At 34.8% G+C, this 26,937-nt stretch overlaps 1 protein-coding gene across 1 annotated transcript in view; it reads left to right on the forward strand.

The window, feature by feature from the left end:
* Window positions 1-478: 478 nt before the first annotated feature.
* Window positions 479-26,937, forward strand: part of ADGRV1 (adhesion G protein-coupled receptor V1) — a 552,025-nt gene continuing 525,566 nt past the window's right edge. Inside the window, exons 1-12 of the mRNA XM_024125341.3 lie at window positions 479-661; window positions 2,674-2,823; window positions 3,909-4,004; window positions 6,557-6,661; window positions 8,273-8,386; window positions 10,913-11,478; window positions 11,851-12,121; window positions 12,489-12,818; window positions 19,051-19,227; window positions 21,388-21,611; window positions 24,600-24,632; window positions 26,384-26,510. Coding sequence (XP_023981109.1) covers window positions 479-661; window positions 2,674-2,823; window positions 3,909-4,004; window positions 6,557-6,661; window positions 8,273-8,386; window positions 10,913-11,478; window positions 11,851-12,121; window positions 12,489-12,818; window positions 19,051-19,227; window positions 21,388-21,611; window positions 24,600-24,632; window positions 26,384-26,510 — 2,376 coding nt within the window. The remainder of the gene's footprint in view (window positions 662-2,673; window positions 2,824-3,908; window positions 4,005-6,556; window positions 6,662-8,272; window positions 8,387-10,912; window positions 11,479-11,850; window positions 12,122-12,488; window positions 12,819-19,050; window positions 19,228-21,387; window positions 21,612-24,599; window positions 24,633-26,383; window positions 26,511-26,937) is intronic.

Raw genomic sequence — 26,937 nt, forward strand, 5'->3', positions numbered from 1 at the left:
GTGGCTTCTCTTGTTGCAGAGCACGGGCTCTAGAGCGCAGGCTCAGTAATTGTGGCACACGGGCGTAGTTGCTCCGCGGCATGTGGAATCTTCCCGGACCAAGGCTTGAACCCAGGTCCCCTGCATTGGCAGGTGGATTCTTAACCACTGCGCCACCAGGGAAGCCCTAGAGGGACAAATTTTTTTAATAAACTAAATTTAATAAATAAGTTTAAGGCAAGTTATAACTATTATGTTAATATGTAAGTTAAAGAACAAAAAGTACTTATGGATAGTAAACAGTACCACAGAAGAGGGTTATGATTTTTGACTTATTTCTGTGATCACACATTTGAATTGGATGGCTTAATATTTGATGGATTGTTATGTCTTAGTTGCTTACTAACTCTTCACTCTTATCTGTAGGTAATGCAACATAATGAAAATATATTGGATATATTTTGTGAACGAAATCTTTTTTTTTCTTTTCCCTATAGGGATGCCCTCTGCATCTTTATTAGTAAATCTTCTTTCAGCTTTATTCATCCCTTTTGTGTTTGGAGAAACAGAAATAAGGTTTGCCGGACAAACAGAATTTGTAGTTAATGAAACAAGTACAACAGTTATTCGTCTTGTCATTGAAAGGATAGGAGACCCAGCAAATGTCACTGCAGTTGTATCGGTAAGAAATGACAGTAGTTCTGTTTTTACAGAAGTAGATAGGAAATGTTTTAGTTTCAGTGATAAAAATTTTTTAACTCTTTGAGATTGAGTAGTTCCATTATGATAAACAATTTGCAGATAAACGATTTATTCCTTTTATATCTGTTAGAGGTTTATAGAGTGCTCTAAGGTAGCATGTGCATTTGACAGTAAAGATATAGTATTTTAAAGATATAGGCTGATTATTTTAAAATGTTCATATGTTTATTTTAAAACAAATAAAACCCCAAGATATGAAGAAGTATTTCTAAGTAAAAGAACATTTTATTTTGTATAACTTGGATTCTCGTTATCTCTGCTTGGATTTATTGCTTAGTATCAGGTGGCTTAGAGAAAATATATGAAATATTTAAATGTAGAGAAATGGCAATTAAAAAAAACCCTTCTTATGTCAGAGAGCTCCTTTTTTGGGAGAAATTAAGTAGATTAAGTAGAAGTTAGATGGAATTTGTTAAACTATTGCTCTATCTTGCACACAGTTTACTTAGTATATAGATTATATGTACATGTATTTGTGTTTGTGTTTAACCAGAAAATCATGTCATATGACCACTAAGGACATTGATATATTTGAGGCCCAAACTACTTGGAATTTTTATTTTAAAAAATAAGTTTTTAAACAATAGGTTAAATCGTCACATTGGGAAACACTGTAAAAAGAGACAAAGGAGAAAAACTACCTATGAAAGAAACCCAATATTATAATTTTGTGTATTGCTTTTAGTTTTAAATTTATGACATGTATATATATTTATTGAATTTATTTTTAGTTTGAGTATATATTATATTTGATAACATTTTACATATAATTTTGATCGTATCCTAATAATTTTTTCAGGTTGCTCTATCGTATTCACAACTTTTCTTGATGGTGGGGTCATCATTTCCCAATCATTTCTCAGCAGTTTTTCATAGAGATTGCTTCCAATTTTTGCTGTTGTAAATATTGCTCTGATGAAACTGTTTATGTACATATTAATTTTTGTATATTTTGGATTGTTAAATGATTTTTTGGGCTGGATTACTGTGGTTTTTCTCTTTATTTGTCAGTGTCTCTTGATATTTATTGCTTTCTAAAAAGACTGCCACTTTTTTTGTGTCACTTTTCATATTAAGGTATGAGAACAAGTTTTCCAACACCCTTAACAACTTACTTGGATTTTTCAAGTATTTAAAACTAACTTTATTTTGTAAATGAGAACTAGAAATTGACTACAATATCCCTATAGACATCCTTCATTTTTAGTTTATACTAAATCGTGTTTTTTTCTGGTAGCTAAGTTATTCATTTTCGGTTCTTTGGCAGAAGAAATCTCATTTGGATTTGCACAAGAAGTTGCTCCATTATAATTTCATAATTATTGCTCCCTTGAGAATCTTAGCAATGCTGATGTTACAGAATGAGGTCTTAAAAAATTTTGAGGAAAAATTTATAATGACTAATAAATTGGTATGCTAAAAGAATTGTGTCCTTATTGGTGTTGTGGGAGAATATAAATAAAACTTCAGGTTTAACGTTTTGGAAAGAGTAGTTTCTTTAAAACTGATAGGGAAATAATTGATTTTCCTGATATATTTTGGCTACTTACACCTCTTCTTTGGGAGAGTTTTAACTACAATTTGTCTTCCCTGTTAGGTTTGCTGTAATCCACTTCAGATAAATCAAGAGGTGGAGAAAAAAATTTCACATCATTACTTTCCTATATAATTATTACTTTTGTATGTAATGATTCCTTTACCTTCTAGAGTGTAAACAAATGTTTTTATGTAGAATCATTTCTTCTTATAATGCTTTTCTTAAGGTGATTTTTATTAGTTGTTAGATATTTGTTTTTCCACATCCTGTTTATAAACATCAGTGTCATTTGATGATTCATGGTTTTTTTGCCTGTTGATTGCTCTAATTAGCATCAATTTTGCTTGTCCTAACACTGTGTTATGTAAGAACTGTTTATGTTTTGCATTTGATAGCTGTATGGAGATGACACCGGTGACTTTTTTGACACATATGCTGCAGCTTTTATACCTGTTGGAGAAACAAATAGGACAGTGTACATAGCAGTCTGTGATGATGATTTCCCGGAGCCGGATGAAACTTTTATTTTTCACCTAACTTTACAGGTAAGTCCTTTTATTCCCCGGTAAACTTAAACTCATAAAAATCTTACAACGCTTAAAAATCATTTTCTCTAGAGATGAGCCAATTTAAGTGCCTGGTGGTGGTTTTCATAGCAGCCAGAACTGACAGTCTCTTTGGCAATTCCATGGTCTGGTTATTCCTCAGACAATCTTGTTTAGAAGATTCTACAGCTAGTGTTTGGATTAATTCAGCTTATTTAGGAATTGCCATGACAGATGCTCAAGAAAACCTTGTCTTCCCTTTGGCCCTTTTTTCTCTTATCCATCTTCTGCTACCAGATGCACAAAGAATGACCGTGATGTCTGAGTTCAAAGGAGAAGGGTACAAAAAGTAGGCTTGGAAGTGGGAGGTCCCTGTGCCTTAGAATAAATTTGGAGCACCCCTGGGAAAAATGCTTGACTAGCCTAAGGTTTAATTGTCCTTTATGGCTGAGGCAGTGACGGCTAACACTGCTCTACTTAATTTTTCTGAAGTGAATTGAGAATTTTTTAGAATGACTGGGTTGGTGTGATTAAAATTTTTGTGAAAATGGCACTTGAAGCGGTCATGTTTTACTTTTGTAAGACACTCTCTTTTCATATTTCTTTATGCTGCTATTGAATATTAATAGAAATGTAGCAAACTCTTCCCATATTAGAAAAATTGCTTTAATATTTTAGCTTTAATTTGGTTCTATGATTTATAGAATAACTAATGCTTAAGTTTCAGCACCTTCTATAGTGTAAGAAAAAATCACATATGAATAGGATTTCATACTGTTACTTAATTCTCTGTTATATTAGTAATGAAATTAGAATATATTACTAGCCAGTGATTATTGATAGTTATAACAATTTATATTTTAATAGCGATTAATGGTTTTCAAAACTCTTTTGAAGAATTCTTGTTTGGCACTTAACCACGTTGACTTAGTTTTAATATATTTTCTTAATCTGTGCATTAAAAATATACTTGTATTTTTATTCATAGTCTGAATGATTATGTAAAGACCAAAATCCTTTTAAAATAATCTTTTTTTTCCCTCTTATGTTTAATTTCTAAATTAACTTTTGGGCTTTTATTTTAGAAACCTTCAGCAAATGTGAAGCTTGGATGGCCAAGGACTGTTACTGTGACAATATTGTCAAATGACAATGCATTTGGAATTATTTCATTTAATATGGTATGGTTATAATTTGATTAATCTTGTGGTTGCTTAGATAACAGTCTATTAAATTTTTTGATTACTTTCTGTGCTACCTAGAATCATCCTGTCTTTTCATATATAAATAAAATTTGGTCTTACTCCGTCTGTATTCCACATTCTGTAGACTGTCCTTTTGTTTTACCTAAGATTTCTACGAAATCTTAGGGGACCCCTATAATCGTGGTCATCTCTTGCCCTAATCTCTTTCTGCTGATCATTTCACCTGACTCATTTGTTACCTCGTCTGGTGGTCTCTAACTCAGATGTTGTCCTTGTCAGTTTAGTCTGCTATAACAAAATACCATAGACTGGGTGGCTTAAAAACAACAGAAATTTGTTTCTTACAGTTATGGAGGCTGAGAAGTCCAAGATCAGGGCTTTAGCAGATTTGGTGTTTGGTGCGGGTTGACTTCCTGGTTCATAGACAGCTGTCTTTTTGCTGTGTTTTCATGTGGTGGAAGGGGCAAGAGAGGTCTCTGGGGTCTTTTTTATAAGTATACTAATCCCATTCATGAGGGCTCTGCTGTCATGACCTACTCCCCTCCCAAAGGCCCCAACTCCTAATAACATCACTTTGGGGGTTAGGATTTGAATATGAATTTTGTGGGGGACACAAACATTCAGTCTGTAGCAGATGTTGTAACACAGTTCCTTGTGCTTGATGTCCCCAACTGGCACTTCAAAAAGCATTGTCTGTTAGCCTCCTCTGAAAGTTTGGAGTGATTCTAGACAAGAAAAATATATTGAAAGAACATTGAAAAAACCTATAGTAAACTTACAATTGAATAGCAGATGTTATAGCTCTTAAATATAGTTATTCTATATTTATTCCCTACCCTGAGATTTTCCTATTAATTACTATTTCTTGAAGGTTAAAACTCCATGTCGTCTTCCTCAGTTTTGCTCAACAGTTCATTTTTTTCTCCTTTATCACCAAATTCCTGTGTCCCTGGCCAGTTCTATGTTCAGAGGGTTTTGTTCTTTAGAAAAAAACACAGAATACAGGTTCCGCCCCGCCCCCCCCCCCACTTTGAGAGAAATTTTCAGCTCTGAAATAAAACAAAATTTATCTCAAGTAAAATTGGATATTGCAAGTAAGTTTTAGTCTACAATAAACTTCCTGGTGTGGAGTCTTTTTGAATCATGTTACTAATTCTCATTACTAAAAGGTAATGTGACACTCCCCAGCTTTTTATTTATTTTCCAGTTTAGGTTGCTACTTCAGTTGATGTATTGTATGTCATTTTCTTAGCACCTTGAATTATCTTTGAAACAAGGTGAGCTATAGATAAATATGATCTTTATAGTTGCACTATCTTTATTAAAATGGATATGTGAATAATGCCAAGGTAGTAGACGTTTTGTAACTTCCATTATATCAACATTTACAAAAATTAATTAAATTAATCAATTGCTTCTATTTGAATGATATGGAATTTTTAGTTAATTATGAACCAGGCTCCCTTAATTGCTTAATTTTTCTCCCTACTGCTTTTCCTCTACACTCACTCCCAACTTTCATCCCCCACCTCATACTGACTTGTTTAAAGGTTTCTTTCCTTCTTTCTTTTGACATTAAATATCTTAGCCTATGGGAGTGAGTCCTAGTCTCTAGCATTTGTCCTAGGTCCCTGACTGTGTGGTCTCAGAGCTGCCAGGAAGCCTCTGACTGGGCACCTGCCCTGTGTGATTAAAATTAAGCTAAGTAACTGTTGAGTTACTACAGTGGTTACTACATAGTCATTACAGTCGTTACTACATAGGCTGGCTTTGGTTTCCAGACTGGATGGTGAAGGTAACGATGATGATGATAACAATTATAGCCAACATTTGCTGGGTCCTCACTATGTGACATGTACTAGGATAAGCACTTAGACGTGAATTATCTCATTGACACCTCATCACAACTGTTTGAGACAGGCATTCCTATTCCTGTTGATGGATGGGGATACTTAGTGTCACCTGCTGCCTTAGCTATTGTGTACCCGCCCACTCATCTCTTCTACCCTGCCGTGCCAACACTTTGCAACATTTGAAGTCCTGGCTTTTTCTTCCCCTCACTGATCATGTCCTGAAAAAGTCATTAGCAGTTGTCTGTTTTCAGTGCCTAGCTGACCAATGAGGAGGGAGCAGTGTTTGGGAGCAAGGCTGAACCGTAGTCCCAATGAGCTGCCCTGGGTTGGAGGCACAAATCATTTCTGTGACCTCCTGGGCCCCTGGGAGCATTTGAGTTCATCATCTTTCAATGAGATGACCTTTAAGATTCCTCAGTGGAACAGCTGCTTGTTTCTGGAAGCAGGACAAGAACCTACATCTTTTGCCTGACTAGTTTTATGTTCCCTTTCTACTATTATTTTAACCTTTTAAGTGTTATTAGCTACAGTTAGTGAATGCTAGGAAACCCCACGTTTTTAGAGCACAATGTGGATTGATTTGTCTGTGGAAAATTAGGATTTCTAAGGTAACGGTTTGCACAAGCTCCTGCCTCTGATTGATCAGCACCTGATGGTCTTTGCCCTTCCCAATAGCCTTTCTCAATCACAGTGAGTGAGCCGCGGGGCAGAAATGAAACTGTGCCTCTTACTCTCATCAGAGAAAAAGGAACCTATGGGATGGTCACTGTGACTTTTGAGGTAAGTTTACTCTGAAATCATTTTAAATGGTAACGCTTCAGAGTTCGTGCCAGGTGGCTGTAATTTTAAAATCAAGGTCCTTTGTATAATAAACATGACTCTTAATGAAAATAAAATAAAAGTAAATACTTTGATCATCTGATAAATTTCATGTTGAATATAAAACTGTTTTCCTTGCTGCTTGGATATACTGTGCTTATGTGAAACACAACATATCATTTTAGATTACAGGATAATAATAAACCACATATTGAATAATAATAATGTTAATTCTATAAAATTCATAGAACGTTTATGATAAATCTTTTCAAGGATATAAAATTTTAAAATGCTCATGGGTTCCTTAGGCTTCTATAAAATTATTTAATATGTAGTCTTCCCCCATATACATTCCTCATTTAAAAAAATACACTTAATGGATGGTGTTAACAGCAGTTGTACTCCAAAATTTGGAAGAAAATTGGCTGTAGAAACGATAAGGCATCATCAGGTTATAGCGTTTTCAACTCTCTATGGATGTCTGAAGTTATTTTATTAGCTCTTGAGCCTTCTGTTATGTTGAAATAATTCCAGCTAACATTTGTGGAGCACTTAATATTGCCATAAACTGCAACTCTTCCCAACACTCAATCTCCCTCATGCCCTTTAAAATTTTTTCTCCATAGTACTTACCATCATCGGACACACATTTATTTATCTTCCATTTGTTCCTTTTCATTAAATGTAAGTTAAGGTCCTGGTGGGTAGAAAGTTTGCCTTGTTCACTGCTATATCCTTAGTACCTAAAAGAGGGTTAGACACAGAGTACTTAATAAATACTTTTCAAAAGGAATATCATTTTATTAAATATTCATATCTAGCCTGGAAAGTGGACATTGTTATGCTCATGTTAAAGATGAGGAAAAAGCTGGACAGAGTTATTAAATACCTTGCCCAAGGTTACACCACCAGTGGTGGAACTGGCATTTAATTCCGTTACTTAAGAGAATACACTAATTGTGAATACGTTCCGCTCAAGAAAAAGTACTTATAAGTTTTTTTGTCAGGTTTTTTTTTTTGTTTTTTTTTTTTTTTTTTCAGTACGCAGGCCTCTCACTGCTGTGGCCTCTCCCATTGCGGAGCACAGGCTTGGGACGCACTGGCCCAGCGGCCATGGCTTATGGGCGCAGCCGCTCTGCGGCATGTGGGATCCTCCCGGACCAGGGCACGAACCCGTGTCCCCTGCATCGGCAGGCGGACTCTCAACCACTGCGCCACCAGGGAAGCTCTTTTTTGTCAGGTTTAATAGTATGGTTGAGAAAAAAAGAGAAAGCTCTTAGAAACCATGTAGTTTAATGTAATTATAGTCAAGATCTGTAATTATATTACAGGCCTTGACTATTAGATAGAAGGGCAGACTTAATATAGGTTAGTATCATTCTTCTTCTTGTTCTTTTTTTCTTTCTTTTTGGTGGAAGTACCAGGATATATTTATTTATTAAAAATGTTTTTTAAAGTATCATTCCTCTTGCAAAACATTTTTAACTAAATATGTCAGCTGATATCACAATAATGCTTTCTTATTCTTCTGAAATATTTCATGTTTATTGATGGCACTGTGTTTCCTTGCAGGTAGAGGGTGGCCCAAACCCACCTGAAGAAGATTTAAGTCCAGTTAAAGGGAACATCACTGTTCCTCCTGGCAGAGGAACAGTAGTTTATAACTTGACAGTTCTCGATGATGAGGTAAGATGTGTTAAGTGCTTAAAAGGGACAAGACCTCTCTCTGTGTTACAGACATGTTAGAGAATATTATGTCAAGTATTACATTATGTTCAGGATTTGAAATTATTCAAGAACATAGTCCTATGTAAAGTTAGTGTATTGTGGCCAATTATGCCTTAGCTATAAATATCTCTTTTGAATATATCTTGTTAATATTTATCTTATTTAATTCACATGAAGTTGTGTATCTAAAAGGTGATGAACTTGCATGTAACTGACAGCCACACTTAATACAAACATTTAAGCATTTTGTAAACCTTGATGATTGATTTTGCTAGTGATTTCAGTTTTGAGCAGGTACAGTACTACTTACCCAGCATAAATATTTTACTATAAAAGGAAAGAAAATTTGGTTGCATATGATATTTGTTTTTTTGGATATTTTAAATGTTCACATTCATAGGAAGGCTTTTGTTATTTTTAATTTCACATTGAAGCTACCAAGGATTGAGATACATGACACAGCTAGTTTAACTGGTAAGGAAAGAATGCATTTGAACAATATGTACAAGGATGTCCCCCATGAGCTAACCAAAAGAAAACATGACTTCTAATAAAATAATCTTAGTTTTATTAGTAGTAGTATTACCAGAAAAAAAGGGAATAGCTGGGAATTTATAATTATCCCCCTACCTTCCCACAAAAAAAATCATGAAACCAAATCACAACAAATCCCAAGAGAAGAAAAATGAATTAGAAGACATTATTAGAAAAGAGTATTTCTCTTGAAAAAAAGGAAATATTAGGTAGCATTGATAACTCTAATTCATCTGGTTGTGAAAGCTAACAAAAACTTTTTGTCTATAGATCCTGGAACATTTAACAGGTTATAATTTGGGGGCAATGATTAATTATACATTTTAATTATAAATTTAAAAGATCATCTTCTGAGGATCTACTACACAGCATGGTGACTATAGTTAATAGTATGGTATTGTATACTTAAAAGTTACTGAGGGCTTCCCTGGTGGGGCAGTGGTTGAGAATCCGCCTGCAGATGCAGGGGACGCGGGTTCGTGCCCTAGTCCGGGAAGATCCCACATGCCGCGGAGTGGCTGGGCCTGTGAGCCATGGCCGCTGAGCCTGTGCGTCTGGAGCCTGTGCTCTGCAACGGGAGGGGCCACAGCAGTGAGAGGCCTGCGTACCGCAAAAAAAAAAAAAAAAAAAAAAAGTTACTGAGAGTAGGATTTAAGTATTCTCTACACACACACACACACACACACACACACACACACACACACACAGAGTTAACTATGTAAGGTGATGGATGTGTTAATATCTTGATCTTTGTAATCACAATGTATATGTATATCAAATCATCACGTTGTACACCTTAAATATATTAGTTATATTTGTCGATTATTCCTCAATAAAGTTGGGGGGAAAGAGATCATCAATCAAATCATTACATTTTCTTTTTTGAGATAAATAGCTTTACTTTTTATATTTCTATTGATGGAGGTAAAAATATATATTTTTTCACTTTCATTCATTTATAGTAAAGTAAAAACTCAAATAGCACAGTAGAGATAATCCCTAGGATTTCTGTGTAGTTAAAAAAAAAAAAGTTTCGGGACTTCCCTAGTGACGCAGTGGTTAAGAACCCGCCTGCCAATCCAAGCGTCACGGATTCGAGCCCTGGTCCGGGAAGATCGCACATGCCGTAGAGCAGCTACGCCCATGCGCCACAACTACAGAGCCTGCGCTCTAGAACCTGTGAGCCACAACTACTGAAGCCTGTGCGCGCCTGGAGCCTGTGAACTGCAACAAGAGAAGCCACTGCAATGAGAAGCTTATGCACCGCAATGAAGAGTAGCCCCCGCTCACTGCAACTAGGGAAAGCCCGTGCACAGCAATGAGGACCCAATGCAGCCATAAATGAATGAATGAATGAATAAATTTATTTATTTATTTTAAAAAAGTTTCATTTTAACAGTGTCATCATTTTGCCTAATAGTGACTCTTATAGCTTGTTCTACAGAGAGACATGATATGTATTTTGAAAATCATGTGATTGGTGTCATATGTTTAAATCTTGAGATAGAAACTGTTTAGAGAGAAGCAAGAATAATTTGACATGATTGAAAACTAACAATTTGTATGTGATGTTAATGTAGTTTTCCAGATTCTTATATATTATCAGACCTTGAATGCTGCTTCTGACCCTACCCACCTGATGAAACTAGTAAGAACTAGTTTTTACTGTCAGATCTTTAGTTATCTAAAGATTGATCAAGGTTGAAAGCCATTATACTGACACTTCCTTACTTGTTCTTATCATTGCTTTATCTAAAATACGTTGTTTACCTTTGGAAAATATTTTAGTAAATAGACACTGAACAAGCCTCTTTATATCTGCTCCCTTCAGGTAAAGATTTTTTTTATTTCTATGTAATTGCCTTGAAACAGAGGGACTTTTCACACTTTGGTTTCTTTGCAGGTGTTTTGGTTATTGATGTTTTACCACTGTTTATATTTCTCTGACAGGTACCAGAAAATGATGAAATATTTTTGATTCAGCTGAAAAGTGTAGAAGGAGGAGCTGAGATCAACGCCTCCAGGAGCTCAGTTGAGATCATCATTAAGAAAAATGACAGTCCTGTGAGATTCATTCAGAGTGTTTATTTGGTACCTGAGGAAGACCACATACTCACAATTCCAGTGGTTCGTGGAAAAGATGACAAGGGAAATATGATTGGATCTGATGAATATGAAATTTCGATCAGTTATGTTGTTATAACTGGGAATTCAACAGCACATGCCCAGCAAAATTTAGACTTCATTGATCTTCAGCCAAACACAACTATTGTTTTTCCACCTTTCGTTTATGAATCACACCTGAAATTTCAAATAATTGATGATGCCATACCAGAGATTGCTGAATCATTTCATGTTATGTTACTAAAAGATACCTTACAGGGAGATGCTGTGCTATTAGTCCCTTCTGTTGTACAAGTCACCATTAAGCCAAACGACAAACCTTATGGTGTCCTCTCATTCAGCAGTATCTTGTTTGAAAAGACAGTTATAATTGATGAAGATACAACATCAAGGTAGGATTTATTTTAAACGTTGTAATGCTACAATTATTTTAATATATTATTCCAAGATTTAATATTTGTGGTGTTGGACACAGTGCTGAACTGTTAAGTGTATATGTCATTTCCTTGACCATGGTTTCACTGTTTTTTTTTCTATTTTGGGAGTGATATTTAAATCACATATTTATATATGCAAGTTAATTCACATTACGGTAGTTTCCTAGGACACATCTACATATCTACTCCTTCATATTAAAAACAGTCATTCTTTATTATTTGGATTCTGCTTTTACCAGTGTCTAGTGGCTAACTTGGCATTGAAAATGCCCATTTCAAGGGAAATAGAGTGTATTATATGACCATATATTTTTTTAACAATTCTAGATTTGAAGAAATTACAGTGGTTAGAAATGGTGGCACTCATGGGAATATTTCTGTGAACTGGGTATTGACACGGAATAGCAGTGATCCCTCACCGGTAACAGCAGATATCAGACCAAGTTCTGGAGTTCTCCATTTTGCACAAGGGCAGATGTTGGCATCAATTCCTCTTACTGTGGTTGATGATGATCTTCCAGAAGAGGCAGAAGCTTACCTACTTCAGATTCTCCCTCATACAATACGAGGAGGTGCAGAAGTGAGCGAACCAGCAGAGGTAGATCTCTTATTATGCTTTACTTGTGGGAATATTTCTGTGTCATAGAACAGCTGAAGAATTTGACCACACAAAGCACATTTATGTTTAGTTTGATGTGACAGGAAGAGCACTGGTTTTAGAAATGGTGGTTACTTCCCTTGCTGAAGGTTGTCCCTCTGTAAGTAAAAAGTTTGCTCTTAAAAAAATTCCACAGTTTTCAAATGTGTTTTTGATTCATCTTTTACTCTATTATCTATGAGAGTAATCATTCTTAGATGTGATACATAAATAAATATTAAAATTCAAAATAGCCTAGAAAATAAACGGTTTGGTAATCTCAGATGTGAGAATTCTGCACTTTAATATTTTATTCCTTTATCTGCAGCTTTTGTTCTACATTCAGGATAGTGATGATGTTTATGGCCTAATAACATTTTTTCCTATGGAAAACCAGAAGATTGAAAGTAGCCCAGGTGAACGATATTTATCCTTGAGTTTTAAAAGACTAGGAGGAACTAAAGGAGATGTGAATATGTTTTATTCTGCACTTTATATTCCTGCTGGAGATGTGGACCCTTTGCGAGCAAAAGATGGCATCTTAAATATATCCAGGAGAAGCAGCCTCATTTTTCCAGAACAGAAAACCCAAGTCACTATAAAATTACCACTAAGAAATGATGCATTCCTTCAAAATGGGGCCCACTTCCTAGTACAGGTAATTTGAATGATTCAAATAATCTCAACTTTGGTTAAACTACAAGTGTGCTTATCTGCGTGAGAGAGTTAACTAGTCATTATTTTGCCCTCATTTGTATTTTGGATTCTGTTGCTTACTAGAGGTTATGTAGGGAGTCCAAAGAGAGCCTGTCTGCCCCTAACGCATATAAGGATGAATAAAACAAGGATTATACTGAAGTCAGTATTTTAATCATGTGATAATAAAAGTAGATCAGACATGAAATGTAGGTCAGAATATAATGGCTGATGTAATGGAGAATTCATGAACCGTGAGTGGGGGAGGGCCAGGAGAGAGCGAGCCATTCTTTTGAGTTGATTTAGGAAAATGTGACATAGGAATATAGTTTGTAGAATAAATGTGTTTTTTCATGATGGATGCTGCAGGGAAAGCATTCCAGAAATAAAAAAAGCAATATGAGAGAAATTGTTTAGATAACTTTAGATAGTATACTAAAAAATCTATTAACTGTAGGTAGAATCTGTGGACTTCTATCTACTTAATAAGAAGAAATAAGGGCCCTGTATTTCTCCCTCTTATCTCTATTATTTCTTAACTTTTATTAACCAGAGAATATTTTTATTGCCAAAGTTTGAAACATCTTTACTTATTTATGATACTATGGTTATATTTTCCATATGTTGGTATTGGTTGATTTTGAAAATTAGAAAGCAATAAAGGGTGCTTATCAAATTTTGGTTATGTAAATAAATTTAATGCAGAATCAGGTAGTATGAATGGATCAGTAAAGAAAGAATGTATGATCTATGTCACCATACATTTTGCTAACTGAAATATATATCAAATGAAATCTCATATTCCATTAATTGCTTTGAATAATGCTGCATTTAAATTTGTTTCATATTTTTGCCTAGACTTTGTTTTATACTTTATTATTGCTTTCTCTGGAGTTTCTAATTGCCCCTTTTTATTTATTTATTTATTTTTGGCTGCACTGGGTCTGCGTTGCTGCACGTGGGCTTTCTCTAGTTGCGGCGAGCGGGGGCTACTCTTCCTTGCGGTATGCGGGCTTCTCATTGCGGTAGCTTCTCTTGTTGTGGAGCACGGGCTCTAGGCACACGGGCTTCAGTAGTAGTTGTGGCACACGGGCTCAGTAGTTGTGGCTCGCGGGCTCTAGAGCGCAGGCTCAGTAGTTGTGGCGCACAGGCTTAGTTGCTCCGCGGCATGTGGGATCTTCCCAGACCAGGGCTCGAACCCGTGTCCCCTGCATTGGCAGGCGGATTCTTAACCACTGCACCACCAGGGAAGCCCTGCTCCTTTTTATATGCTATTCTTACCAAATTAGGTCTTCCAGCTGTCTTAGATGTGTTGAATGCTGAGTTTAGCTGTACCAACTGCTTTCTTCACTTGCTTCACACCTGCTACTTGGGACTGTTTTTTACTGAACTCCTCAATTTTCTTGATTTCTTGCCTTTTACTTCTCGGATTGTGTTTTAGTTTTGTTGAAATGTATCTGTCCTCAAATACATGTGCAGAAAAAGTATGTGCAAGGTAAACTTTTTGAGTCTTTGAGCAGCTGAAAATGAAATTTCATACATTGATAACTGGCTTCATAGAATTTCTAGATTAAAATAACTTCTTCTTCAGAACTTGAAAGGTATTGCCTTTTAGCTTCCAGAGTTGCTGATAAGAAATTGGAGGGGAAAGAAATCATTTACCTTTAGGTTAACTTGCTCTTTATCTCTGAAAGTTTTTTTTTTTTAATCTTGGCATTCTGAATTTCTCAGGGCTGTGCCATACCTTGCTTAGCACTTGGTGGGGTGGGCCCTTTTATTTTGAAGACTTTTGTCTTTTTTGTGGGCTAAGTCACTGCTCACGCTTGTATGGTTTGTGCATTAATTGCGGACTCCTAGTGGAGGTGTCTAGTGAGTGGCCTGTTATGGGGATATATGATTTGTTGGTACGTAGGGATGCCTCTTTGCAATATGCCTACATATAGGGAGACCTTTTGTCAACATTCCAAAAGCTTTGTGGTGGGAGATCTGCTTTTCACCTTTATTATTATAACTATTATTATTATTCTATTGTGTCTCCTCAAAATGGGGAAATTATGATATGCATACTTCTGTCTATGAGGATAACCCACTTTTTTGGAGGACCCTTGAATTCTCTTCTTGGGGTGATGGGTGAACAGAACATGGTGTCATTCACAGTTGTTTCCGTTCCCCCTGCAGCTTGTGGAATGCTCTTATGAGATGACTGGCTAGATGGTGGGGGATCTGGATCTTTGAAGTGGAGTTGAGCAAGTGGTCAAGCCCATGGCCCTGACCCCATTGAGCAAGAAGTTAAGGCAGTTAGAATGCTGCCACCAGAGCACATTTAGAGAGATATTTAGAAAATTTTAAAAAGCTTTAAGTTTAACCTTCTAAAAAACATGTCATAACTTACTTTTTAAAGTTGGTCTTTTAATATATGGAAATACATACTAATTTCACCAGTTTGCACTTAGGGTAGCATTACCCAAGCTTAGGAATTCTCAGGTGCCTCTGGGAGATTTAAATAACTTGTTGAGAGGAATGTCAGAATTTATTGTGGGTTTTTGTGTTTTTTTTTTTAAGTTTTGGCATCAGTGCTTTCCTTTGCCTTCTCTGTGGTTGTTGTCCTCTGGATTCAGAGCATTCTTATTAGTAGACATTGTCTTGGTCAGTTCGGGCTGCTATAAAGACTACCACAGATTGGGTGGCTTAAACAACAGACATTTACTTCTCACAGTTCTGGGTCTGGGAAGTCTGAGATCAGAATGCCGGCATGGTGGGGTTTTGGGGAGAGCTCTCTTCCTGGTTTTCAGACTGATGTCCTTTTGCTTTTTGTCCTCACATGGTAGAGAGAGAGAGAGAGAGGATGCAAGCTCTTTGGTGTCTCTCCTTATAAGGGCACTGATCTATCATGAGAGATCTACCCTCATGACCTGATCACCTCTCAAAAGTCCCATCTCCAAATACCATCAAATTGGGCATTCGGGTTTCAACATGTGAATTCTGGGTTTGGGGATACAAACATTCAATTCATAGCATATATGTTTAAGGTTTTTTGTCCCTAGAACCTCAGTATTCAGTTCTCCCTCTGTCTGTCTCCTATCCTGCATAGGTCAAAACTCATATGAGAAACAAATTATTAAAACAAGTGAAATGAAGCAAAGGTTTCACACAGTTGCTTTTTCTTTCATGGAGGCCTGGGCATCCTGGAATTCCTGTAGTAGTTGCAGTGACCTGACATGAGTTTGAGAACTGATGATGCAGAAGGGTTGATTTTGAGTTGTAGAGAACTTTTCTGTTTTCCATTTCTGATATCTTTTCTTACTCTTCCTCAAAACCAGTTTTTACTGTGAATAGAGACCCCCTATATCTATGCCAATATTAGTAACCTTTATATTAAACTTTCAGTCTCTTGAAAATATCCAGTATCTCTATCCAAGTAGCTGCAGAGAATCCTTTTGTAAACAAAACTTTATTAAGAACCTTCAATCGGTCAGATATTATTCTAGCTATTTTATTTCAGCATTCTATATGAATATGACAGAATTTATTTTAGACAACACTTGAAAAGAAAGGAAAAGCTTGAAGAAGCATGTAATATATGAATTTTGGTGATCCCAGGTTAGAAATCTGTTTGCACCACTAATTCCAGACTCAGTTTTTTATCTATCTCTGTATTCAGTTGAAAAACAAAGGTCTTACAGTGCAGACAGTCAATTTAACACTTTAGGACAAAAGGTCATTATTAGTCACTGACACAATTCCTTAAAGTTCAAAACAGCTGTAGGTTCTGGAAGGCTAGTTGGAATTAGAAGGTTGTGTAGTTTGTGTAGTACATAATGGATGAGCAACTCAAGAATAGGAGGCATCAGACTCTGCATGGAAAGCTGAATGAGGCTGAAGAAAGGAGAATCTGAGACATGAGCTCCTCATTCTTCAGCAACCCTCTCAGCTAAAATACGTTAGTCTGAGATACCGTTTTTGGCAGGCATGGGGTTACTAATGTGCTGTCTCAGTTGCAAACTGTCTGGAAGCAAAGAACGACTCTTTATGAATGGAGTAGTTTGATTTAGTAGATGCTTAAGGAACCCAGACAAAAAGCCTTAGAGACTAGGAAAGAAGCCATGGAAAATTAGCATTTTTCTTTTGATCAGTTCATTCCGTAACCTTCTATATCTTCTTTCTCTATATTTTCCAAAAATACTATATTTAGAATTAATTCTGTAACTTTTGATAAATGTAAGTAGAATATGAATTTTCTTCCTTTCTTTTTGAAAAGTTTTGAAATAAAAATAAGTCATTATTTTCCTTGATATATTCAACAGTATTATCAGTTTAACTCTTTGTGAATGTATGGGAATGAGAGTGTTCATTTACAAACATGTGCTAACTCACACAAGACCAGTGTATTTTAAAAAGTCTTCACCTCCATCCAATGCACACTTTATATTTATATGCCATTCAAATATATATTTTTATTTTTAATTTCTTGTGCTATTTTTAAAGATAAATACATATATATGGGTATGTATATTCTTTTTCTCTAGAAGGAATGACAGTTATACTTATGTGGTTTTAACTATGTATCTTTATGTTTCATTTATTTTATAAAGTAAATGCAGTATCCTAAAGAACCGCATGTTATATTTTACTTGACTTAGTAAAATACCACATACCAGTATTTAGCAAAATTGGTCAGTCTGATTTCTTTTTTATTCTTTTACCCAAGTGAATATTTACCAATCATGGAATTTTTGATATTCTTCTCCTGTATATTATTTTCAAAGCAAAGTGTGTTACATTTAAAAAGGCATTTACTTTTACCCTTAAAATGTATATTGTTCATCACCAAATGGGAGCATATGTGCAGGATCAGTACAGTCCTTGTCCACCTGTGGAATATCAACTTAAATCACCAGTCTCTACAGGTGGTTACTTAGTGTCATTGTTTCCACATTATAAAGCCTAACAGAGGGCTCTGAAGAGTGGGCAATCCATAATGCCCCGTTAAGTTCACAGTTGCTTTTTAACTTAAAAATCTCTATGCTTTTTGCAGTCCTGTAATGATTGTCTATGCCTACACTCACGTGAACACTGTGAGGATTGATAAGTTGGATTTTGAAAAGTTAGAATATCAAGATGTTGAAAGTTTTGATATATCAGGATTCTTATAGAGCTCATTTTGTCTTGTAGGGATAAATCAACAAGTCTGTTGTGTAGCTGCTGTACTTAATGTCATGTTGCAGGAAAATACTGAGAAGGACACAGACACACAAGAGGTCTATAGTCCTGTTGGGAAGTAAAAGTCTGGAACACACAAAATGCTGATAAGCAAGCAATATGTGAAGTTTAACATTGATTTCCAAGTTTAGTGAGTGTAGCAGTAGAAGTTCAGGAAGAGGTAGAAGAAAGAGGGCTGGAGAATCCAAGGAAATCTTCATGGGAGAGAGGGATATTTAACTAGTCTTTAAGAGCGAGCACATTTTGACTTGTGAGATGATGGAAGGAGGCCATTCTACATGAGGAGAAACTGTGAAAGGTACTCTGAAGGTCATGTTCATTAATCACAGGGACATTATATGTTATACGTGTGTCACATTTCTTTAAACATAAAGACATATTAAGTCACATTTGGAGTTCTGAATGGTCTTCTGATAGTGAATTTTCTCTGGCAGAGAAGGGGAATGGGTGATTTGATTGGAGGTGTGGGTCAGTGGAAGAGAGAAGGGAAATGTGGGCAACTCACCAATATTTGGCTTTACATCAAGGTAGTTGGGTATAGGCAACAAGGAGGAAAAGCAGATGGTGGTATTGGTGAAAATAGTGGTAAGACGACATGGAGCAGAGATAGTGATTTCTCTTTGGCACATTCTATCTGTAAGGTGTCTCTGTGATATTTATGTCATATTCAGTGGCAGTTGGTTATAAAGATTTGGAATTTGAAGGAGAGATCCAGAGATTATTATGGAGAGGGTATGAAATTATAAGATAAAGGTCTTAAGACGAACCCTGGGGAATAATAATAATTGAGGATCAGAAAGGGCTCAAGAAGCCAGTGTGGGAGGTTGAATCAGATGGTGAATGAAGAAGGAAGTTGCCGAGTTATTGGTGGCCTTACCCATGCTTATTTTGTTTTCCCATGCAATTAAGACTTTAACATTTTTCTTAAAAATGTCTTTTCTTTCCATTTTTATGGGTTTTTTTATTTATTATAGTTGGAAAATCTGGAGTTGGTGAATATAGTTCCCCCAATCCCACCCATAAGTCCTAGATTTGGAAAAATCCGAAATATTTCTTTAGTGGTTACTCCAGACATTGCAAATGGAGAAATTGGCTTTATTAGCAACCTTCCAATCATTTTGCATGAACCAGAAGATTTTGCTGCTGAAGTGGTAAGTAGGCTTTTTCTTACTGATGGAGCCTAATGAGTTTGAGATAATGTAAAGACACTATTTTTTTGAGGGGGAGGTTGGGTTCGTTAGTAGAGTTAACAGATCTTGAAAAGCTTCACCATTTACAGCAAGCCTTCAATATGTAATTTGACATAAGTAACTGATGAATGTGTGATTTTTCATCATCTTTTGCCATATTCGATAGAATAAAATTAGAATTAATTGCTCACAGCAAAAGTAGGATATTTTGATGAGGCCGCGTTCAGCTAGTGGTATGACATTTGGTAGAGTAATAGCCAAACACAATTTTTTTTTATTGGCCAAGTCATATGTACCACAGGAATCCTTGACCTTTTCTATTTCTGAGCACTCATGCTTGCCTTGGGCAGGATTCAGGTGACGTCCTATACCTGGTGGTGGAGGTGATGGTGGTAAAGTAGTGGATGCCAAATCTTCGGAATTACATATATATATATAATTTTATTTACATATTTATGTAAATTTCTGGATACACACACAGACACACATAAACATGCTCACATATACAGCACCTCTCCCTGCCTCCCCCAACCCTGGTTGAATTTTCCTGCCATCTATATAGGGACCACTCTGGTTTTTGACCTTAACATTCTCTGAGCCACAGTCTGTCCCTAAAACCCTCTCCAAGTCTCTTACACTTAGATTTGGTATAAACTGGGTTGCAGCTGAGATCAGGAAAGTGGAGAGTTGTTTTTGTTATCAAAGCCTCATGTCAAAATATGGTGACCACAACTTCCTTTGTTTGTATATTTGATTCTATGAATTGGCGGAGAAGCTCTATTTTTCAAGATGGTTTTGACTTTTTATATTTTTCATAATATTTTTATATTTTTCTTCTAAAAACTAAAATATTAGTTTTTTCTGAAAGAATGGGTTGTTTTTATTCATTTATCTTACAAAGCTGTACATTTACCATTTCATATTTTTCCCTAGAGGGAAATTAGCTTCTAGGGAAAGTTTTGGGCTCTGTGAAACCTGCATTCTTCCCATCCTGGGAAACAGCAGAAAGAGTGAGAATTTCCCTTTGTTCTCTTTGTTCCCATCTACAGCCTGGACACGCCCACCCTCTTGGGGTGATTTAAGGGCCCAGTCCTTTCTTACTTTTTTTTGTCTTTTCTAAGAATCTTACTTTGCTTGCTAGTCTACAGACTTGACTGTTGCTAGCCAAATTAGAAGAATGGTTAGTGAGGAAAATATCTTCCATGTTTTTCAAGATGGCCTATGTTCAAGGGCAAAGAGCAGAGGATACCTTTTTTGGCACTTAAAAAGAATAGCATTATATACTATTAAATATTTATTTACATTCTTTGTTTGAAAAAAACTTCATTATGATCTTCAGTGATCCTTTTCTTATACATATTTAAAGTGTGCTGCACTTAAATAAAACTACCAAATACAATTTGTTTCAGAATTATTATAATAGTTTCCATTTATTTAGCTCATGCTGTGGAGAGACACTTTAATCTTCACCAGGAACTTGCAAAATAGGGAACCACTAGCTTCATTTCACATGTGGAAATTGAGGTCAGAGAGGTTAAGTAACTTGCCCAGGGTAACCCAGAGCCATGATTTGAGCATCTGATTTTGTTTCTGCTGCATTTGTTGTGTTGGTTAGAAACATTTCTTATTTGTATTATTATTTTCTTAGTTTGCCCCCTATCACATTAGATTGCATTTGACATAACTGTGTACTTCCCAGATTTAGTCACAAAAGCTTATTTTTCAGTTTGTATTGTGATATTAAATTAATTCTTTTTTTCAGAGAACCTCTGATGGAAATTTATTCTTTAGCCATTGTTCTGTGTTTTTCATGGTTCTTTGGCTTTTAAAATGAAGTCTTTTTGTTAAGACAAATCCCAGGTTAGGCGTGTTTTTGGGTGGGGGAAATTTAGTAGAGAAATTTGATTAGCAAAAACTAATATAAAATAGTCAAATCTGAAATTATCATCGTATTTAAAGAGAAGCTTGTTCAATTGTGCTTTTAATATCATTTTATTTGTTCACTTCTCTATGCACAATGCATAAACATATTCATATAACAAGTGTATGCACTAACTGAAAAGCTTATATAATTTGTGAGCATGTATTTCAGAAGAACTTGTTCTGTTTTCTTTTTATAAGGTATGCATTCCCTTACATCGGGATGGAACTGATGGCCAGGCTACTGTCTATTGGAGTTTGAAGCCCTCTGGCTTTAATTCAAAAGCAGTGACCCTGGATGATATAGGACCCTTTAATGGCTCTGTTGTGTTTTTATCTGGGCAAAGTGACACAACAATCAACATTACTGTCAAAGCTGATGACATACCGGAAATGAATGAGACGGTAACACTTTCTCTAGACAGGTAATAACCCATTTAGGTAATGTTTAGTGACATTTACATGTTCACGTTCTCTGAAATAATTTTGTTTCTTGTTTTAATTCTTTTCTCCACATAAAGTAAAAAGAAAAAACTAACTAGATAACATCATGCTGACCTTCTGACTTTTCTGCTGTTTGTTGATGGCTTCTGGTTAGACTATTATAACATAGTGAACTCTTACCCTGCTATTTATCATGAAGAAACATTACATAGAGAATTTATGGAAGGTATTAGATACATCTTAAGCATAGCTAATATGTTGCTATGTTCAAAAAATAGGCAGCAGCAAATCCAAAGTGTTAGGTTAGGCAAACATCTCTGCTGGCTTCTTTTTCATCAGGGAAGAGGATTAGAGCATTTTTGAGTGAGTAAAAAGAAAGTGTTAATCTTCATATAATGAAATTCTCTTTTTTACATGGAATTTAACATTAAATAATACTAATTTTCCAGAGAATAAAAAATAATACAAATTTAAGGAGTATTTTTAAGTAATAATAAGGATTTAGTTAACATTTCTCAGTAAGTAATTTATATCAAGAAAATATCACAATCTCTCGAAGAGAAATTTTTTTCAGCAATTCAGAAAATTCCAAAAATAAAAAACTACTGTTTAATTGACGTTAATTAAAAAAATTGAAACCAAGCTTATCTACTGCAGGTCTCTATATTAAAGTTGATACATATTAGAGAAGGTTAATGTGTGACTTGAGGGCTTTGCAAAATTTTTATTTTAGAAACAATAAAATTCATAAATGAATCAACATGTGTTCTTTTATACTGTTTTAATCAGGACTGAAGTAGTAATAATTATTTTATGTAACCCCTGGTCCTCTCCAAATTTTACTCTCAGTCTCTTGTAGGTTTTTCTATGTTGGTGTATTGTGTAAACACATTTTATAAACCTTATGAGTAGTGGTTTTTATTTTTATGTGGAAGAAAAATTCAGAATATAGAAACAAATCAGTTGAATGTCTCCTATTCATATTGTGTGCTTTCAGTACCACATTGTGTTTTCTTCCTTTTTACAAACAAAAAAAGAAAAAACCAAATACAACACACACACACACACACACACAAACACACATGCGCAGTCTAAATGACTTATGGTTTTAATATATATTTTCCATTAAATCTTAAGGAAAGATATTCATATGAACAAACAAAAAAAAGAAAAAACCAAATACAACACACACACACACACACACACACACAAACACACATGCGCAGTCTAAATGACTTATGGTTTTAATATATATTTTCCATTAAATCTTAAGGAAAGATATTCATATGAAAAAATTGGTGAAATGTAATGAAATGTAAACTGAAAATTATTATTTTTTCACTTGTGTGCTTTTTTTCCTTAAGTTAGATTTGAGTACTTATTAAATCAGTGGACAGTCTTAAAAACAAACTAAAGAAAAATGAACAACAATTATAAACCAAAGAGGTAGCAATCTATAGAAACTTTGTTAGCTAAGCTGCAAGTTTCTGCTCTGAACTAAATGTCTAAAGAATGATTTAAATTATACCAGCGCAAGTTCATAAGTGACTATTCTTCATATTCTTTCAAAATAGTCATTTTCAACCTTATCATGTAAATCTTTGAAATTAACTAAATATAATTTTAAAGTATTTTTTCTCTCTCTCTTTCCTCTGGGTTAAGGCAGTACACAAGAAAGTATAAACCATGGGGCAGAGAATTTCAGGAATTAATGGTTCCTCTCTTTTCAAGCAGAAGAAATTAGTTCAAATTTATACTAAAATGTTTTAATGCAATTAGTAACTAGTGCATACTTGTATTATCTCAGTTGTGCATGAACAAATTACAATTCAGTGTTCTAAGACATATTTAATTAAATAAATGTGACAATCTCATATTTTGTCAAAATCTCTGTCTCAATTTTGCAAATTTTTAACAAAACTAAAATGAAAGAATGAATGAATGCTACTGTGATTACAGTAAGTTACAGTAAAATATTGCAACAAAAAATAATTAACCCTTTATTGTGATACCATTTACGATTTTCTTTTAATGTCAAATTCAAATGAAAATTCTCTATATTTCAATTAAATAGAGATAAAAGTTGCCCTGGTACTGAATGATTTATGATCCTTTTAATACCATACTAATTAAAAATATTTTGTTGTTCTCACCAAGTCAGAAACAATATTATTATGCCAATTTATTTCAGAAAAAATTGTAATACATGTAGTATACAACTTATTTATAGTGTTATTTGACTTGAAAAATGAAGCACTAGGACTCTACATTCTGCATTGTTTCTCAAGGCAGTTTAAAAATACAGCACATTGGGAATTTGGCAAAGTGTTTAGATTTCCTGATATGAAGTTATATTTAAGTAATATTTGTCATAATTAAAAGATACAGTGATATCTTTTGGCTTCTTGAGTATATTCCTATGCAAATGATGAAAGATACGTATTTCTCTCCTGATAGAGTTTTTATATTTTCAAAGAATAACTGGGTTTAGATCTGAGTATGTGTGATTTTATTTTTTTGAAACCTCATTAAAGCTACTAAGTAATTAAAAGTCGGGCTGAATGAAATTTGCTCAGCTGCTGTGGTTTTGTGAGCATGCACAGTGCTTGGCAGGCTCCAGCGCCTTGGAGCAGGCCTGGAAAGGAATGTCTTCAATGGGTCTGCCTTGGAGCAGGCCTGGAAAGGAATGTCTTCAATGGGTCTTGACGTGCTGGCTGGTCATGGGGTCATCTTCCCTAAGTGGGAACTGCCGAACCTTTTGCTAGCATTTGTGAATAGCAAAGAACCCAGTGTGCAGAGTTCCCTTAAAGTGAATATGACTAGCTTGTGCGGGGGGGAGGGAAAAAAGAGAGCTTTCTTTAGCTTTATTTTTACCCTGCCATTCACATTTCTAACAGTATTGGTGAGATTTTGGCAAATAGTGTCTCTGTCTTTCCCCCCCGCCCCCCCCCTTCTTTCTGTGTTGACAGGGTAGAAACCGAAAGGTTTGTCGTGTATTTTGGGTAAGTGTGCTAAAGAATGTCTTGTTTTTGGTGATTCAACATTTTGCTTTGCAAGTCAATGTTTTGGACAAGGCTGCTGTTCTGCATGACCACCAGTCTTGAGAAAGTTTGCTTGTCCTGTGCATGCTTTGTGTGTCCTTTTATCTTCTAACGATAAGCTTGTATGAAGTTTTTTTTTCTTTTTGTATTAAGAGTTTTAAATTATGAATACATTTAAGATATCTGATAAAACTTTTGAGAATTTATGTAATTACATGTTTTGAAGAACTTAAAAATTTTAACTTTCCTTATGGTGTACATATAACCAAGAGAACAATTAGTGTCCTTTGTGAGATTCTTACTTAACATCTTTTATGAATCTTGTGGTTTAACAAAGAATTCAGAAGCAGGACACTCATCTCTTCCACTGGTTTTTGAGTGCCTCTAAGCAATTTCTTGCCTACATTCTCTCAGTTGTCGTATAAAGAACTTTTCAAAAATTTGCCTTTTTCCAAAAGGGTAGCACATTAAAAATACATTCATTTGTTTAATGCTCAGAATGGATTTTTATATTTCACATTCTGATCGTGTTTTTTTGTCTCTTAGCTTATATATATGGACGTAGGAAATTTTAATTAATTAAAATATCAATGTAAATGAAATATGGGCAAATTTGCTATGAAAGTCATATGACTGCATTAATAATCTAAAAAGCATAACTATCTTATTATTTGGATTATATCTTCTGTGGCCACTAGTATGCTAGGTATTGGCTGTCAGATTTCCAAAAGCTGGGGAAGGATGTTAATTCAGATTCTCTATTACACAGGAAGTGTGCTGTCCTTTTTATATATTAATTGTGACTGCATTGTAATTTTGAGGTCTGATCAGCGGTACTTTCTGATTCAATAGAAAGTGACATTTGGAAAGGCTTAGAACAGCTTGCAGGATTGAGAATTCTCAAAGAGTATGCTGGCTTTTAAACCCTCACAGCCTTACAGTCCTAGTCCCTTTGATCATTCTAATTATAGGCTGAACATAAAAACCAGAAATAAAAAACATCTTGGTTTAATATGTTCTTTTGAGATTTGTATAGGAATTGCTATAGCATGTCACGTATCTCAGATCTATTCCATTTTTTTCATGTATGTCACGCATTTTCTTTTGTTTTATTACAAAAGGTTAAAATCAAGGTGAATAGAATCATATTAAAGGTCACAAAATATTTCTAAAATCTAATCACCATTTTATTTTTGGTCAGTGTGTCTTGCTTTAGTCCAAGTAGTTAACCAACTTGTATTCAGTTAGTATAATCTTATGTAATGAGTTTTTTTTTTTAAAGAAATTCAAGTGTATGTAAAGTTAAAACAATTTTATTTAAATTATTTTTAAACTACATGTTACAAATTAACTTTTTCTAAAACTGGAAACATTTGTGAATTTGATACTATTTTATAAAATATATTTAAACCTTTGATTAATGTATTTTTAAGGTACATATGCAGTGTTTGGTTTCAGTCAAATATGAAAGAACCAATGAATTCAGAAATAGAAGTTCTCCCTTAAATGTTATCAGTAAAACTGTTTTGATCTGAAGTGATTTTAATACACTTAAATTCAACTTAAATTTTACCACCTACTAACCTTCATATTCATTATCTGAAGTGTTGTAAATATTTTAAATAAGACTTCAAAATTCAGAAGTAAGACTATATAGGTAGTCTCTAAGACTTAGAAAGCCTATAAGACTTTTTCCCCTCTGACTTCTCCAGGGTCAATGTGGAAAACCAAGTGCTGAAATCTGGATATACAAGCCGTGACCTAATTATTTTGGAAAATGATGATCCTGGGGGAATTTTTGAATTTTCTCCTGCTTCCAGAGGACCCTATATTATAGAAGTAAGTATGAAAGAAACTTCAATCTATTCTGTACTCACAGCTTCAAAAGAACAATCTCGAAAGATTTAAACTTTTGTGGACTTTTTTTTCCTGTCCTATATATGGTACTTTACTGGCAAGAACACAGTCATCATCACTATTATTGTTATAATCATATAGATAACATATAATGAGGGCCTTCTATATTCAATTCCCTGTTCTAAGCACTTTGTAGTCACAGCCCTTAATCTTCACAATGAGTTAAAGAGGTCTGTGCTCTATTTCACATTTTATAAACGTGAAAAAGAGACACATTGGCATTTCTAGCTGAGCCTTAGACAAACTGCTTAGAGTTGTGATGCAAAACCTATTCAGTCCAAAATTCAGGGTGTGTGATTCTTTTGTTTTTTTTTAAATACAGTTTTTTTTTTTTTTTTTTTTTTTTTTG

The sequence above is a fragment of the Physeter macrocephalus genome, chromosome 8, assembly GCF_002837175.3.
Source record: "Physeter macrocephalus isolate SW-GA chromosome 8, ASM283717v5, whole genome shotgun sequence".
NCBI classification, from domain to species: domain Eukaryota; kingdom Metazoa; phylum Chordata; class Mammalia; order Artiodactyla; family Physeteridae; genus Physeter; species Physeter macrocephalus.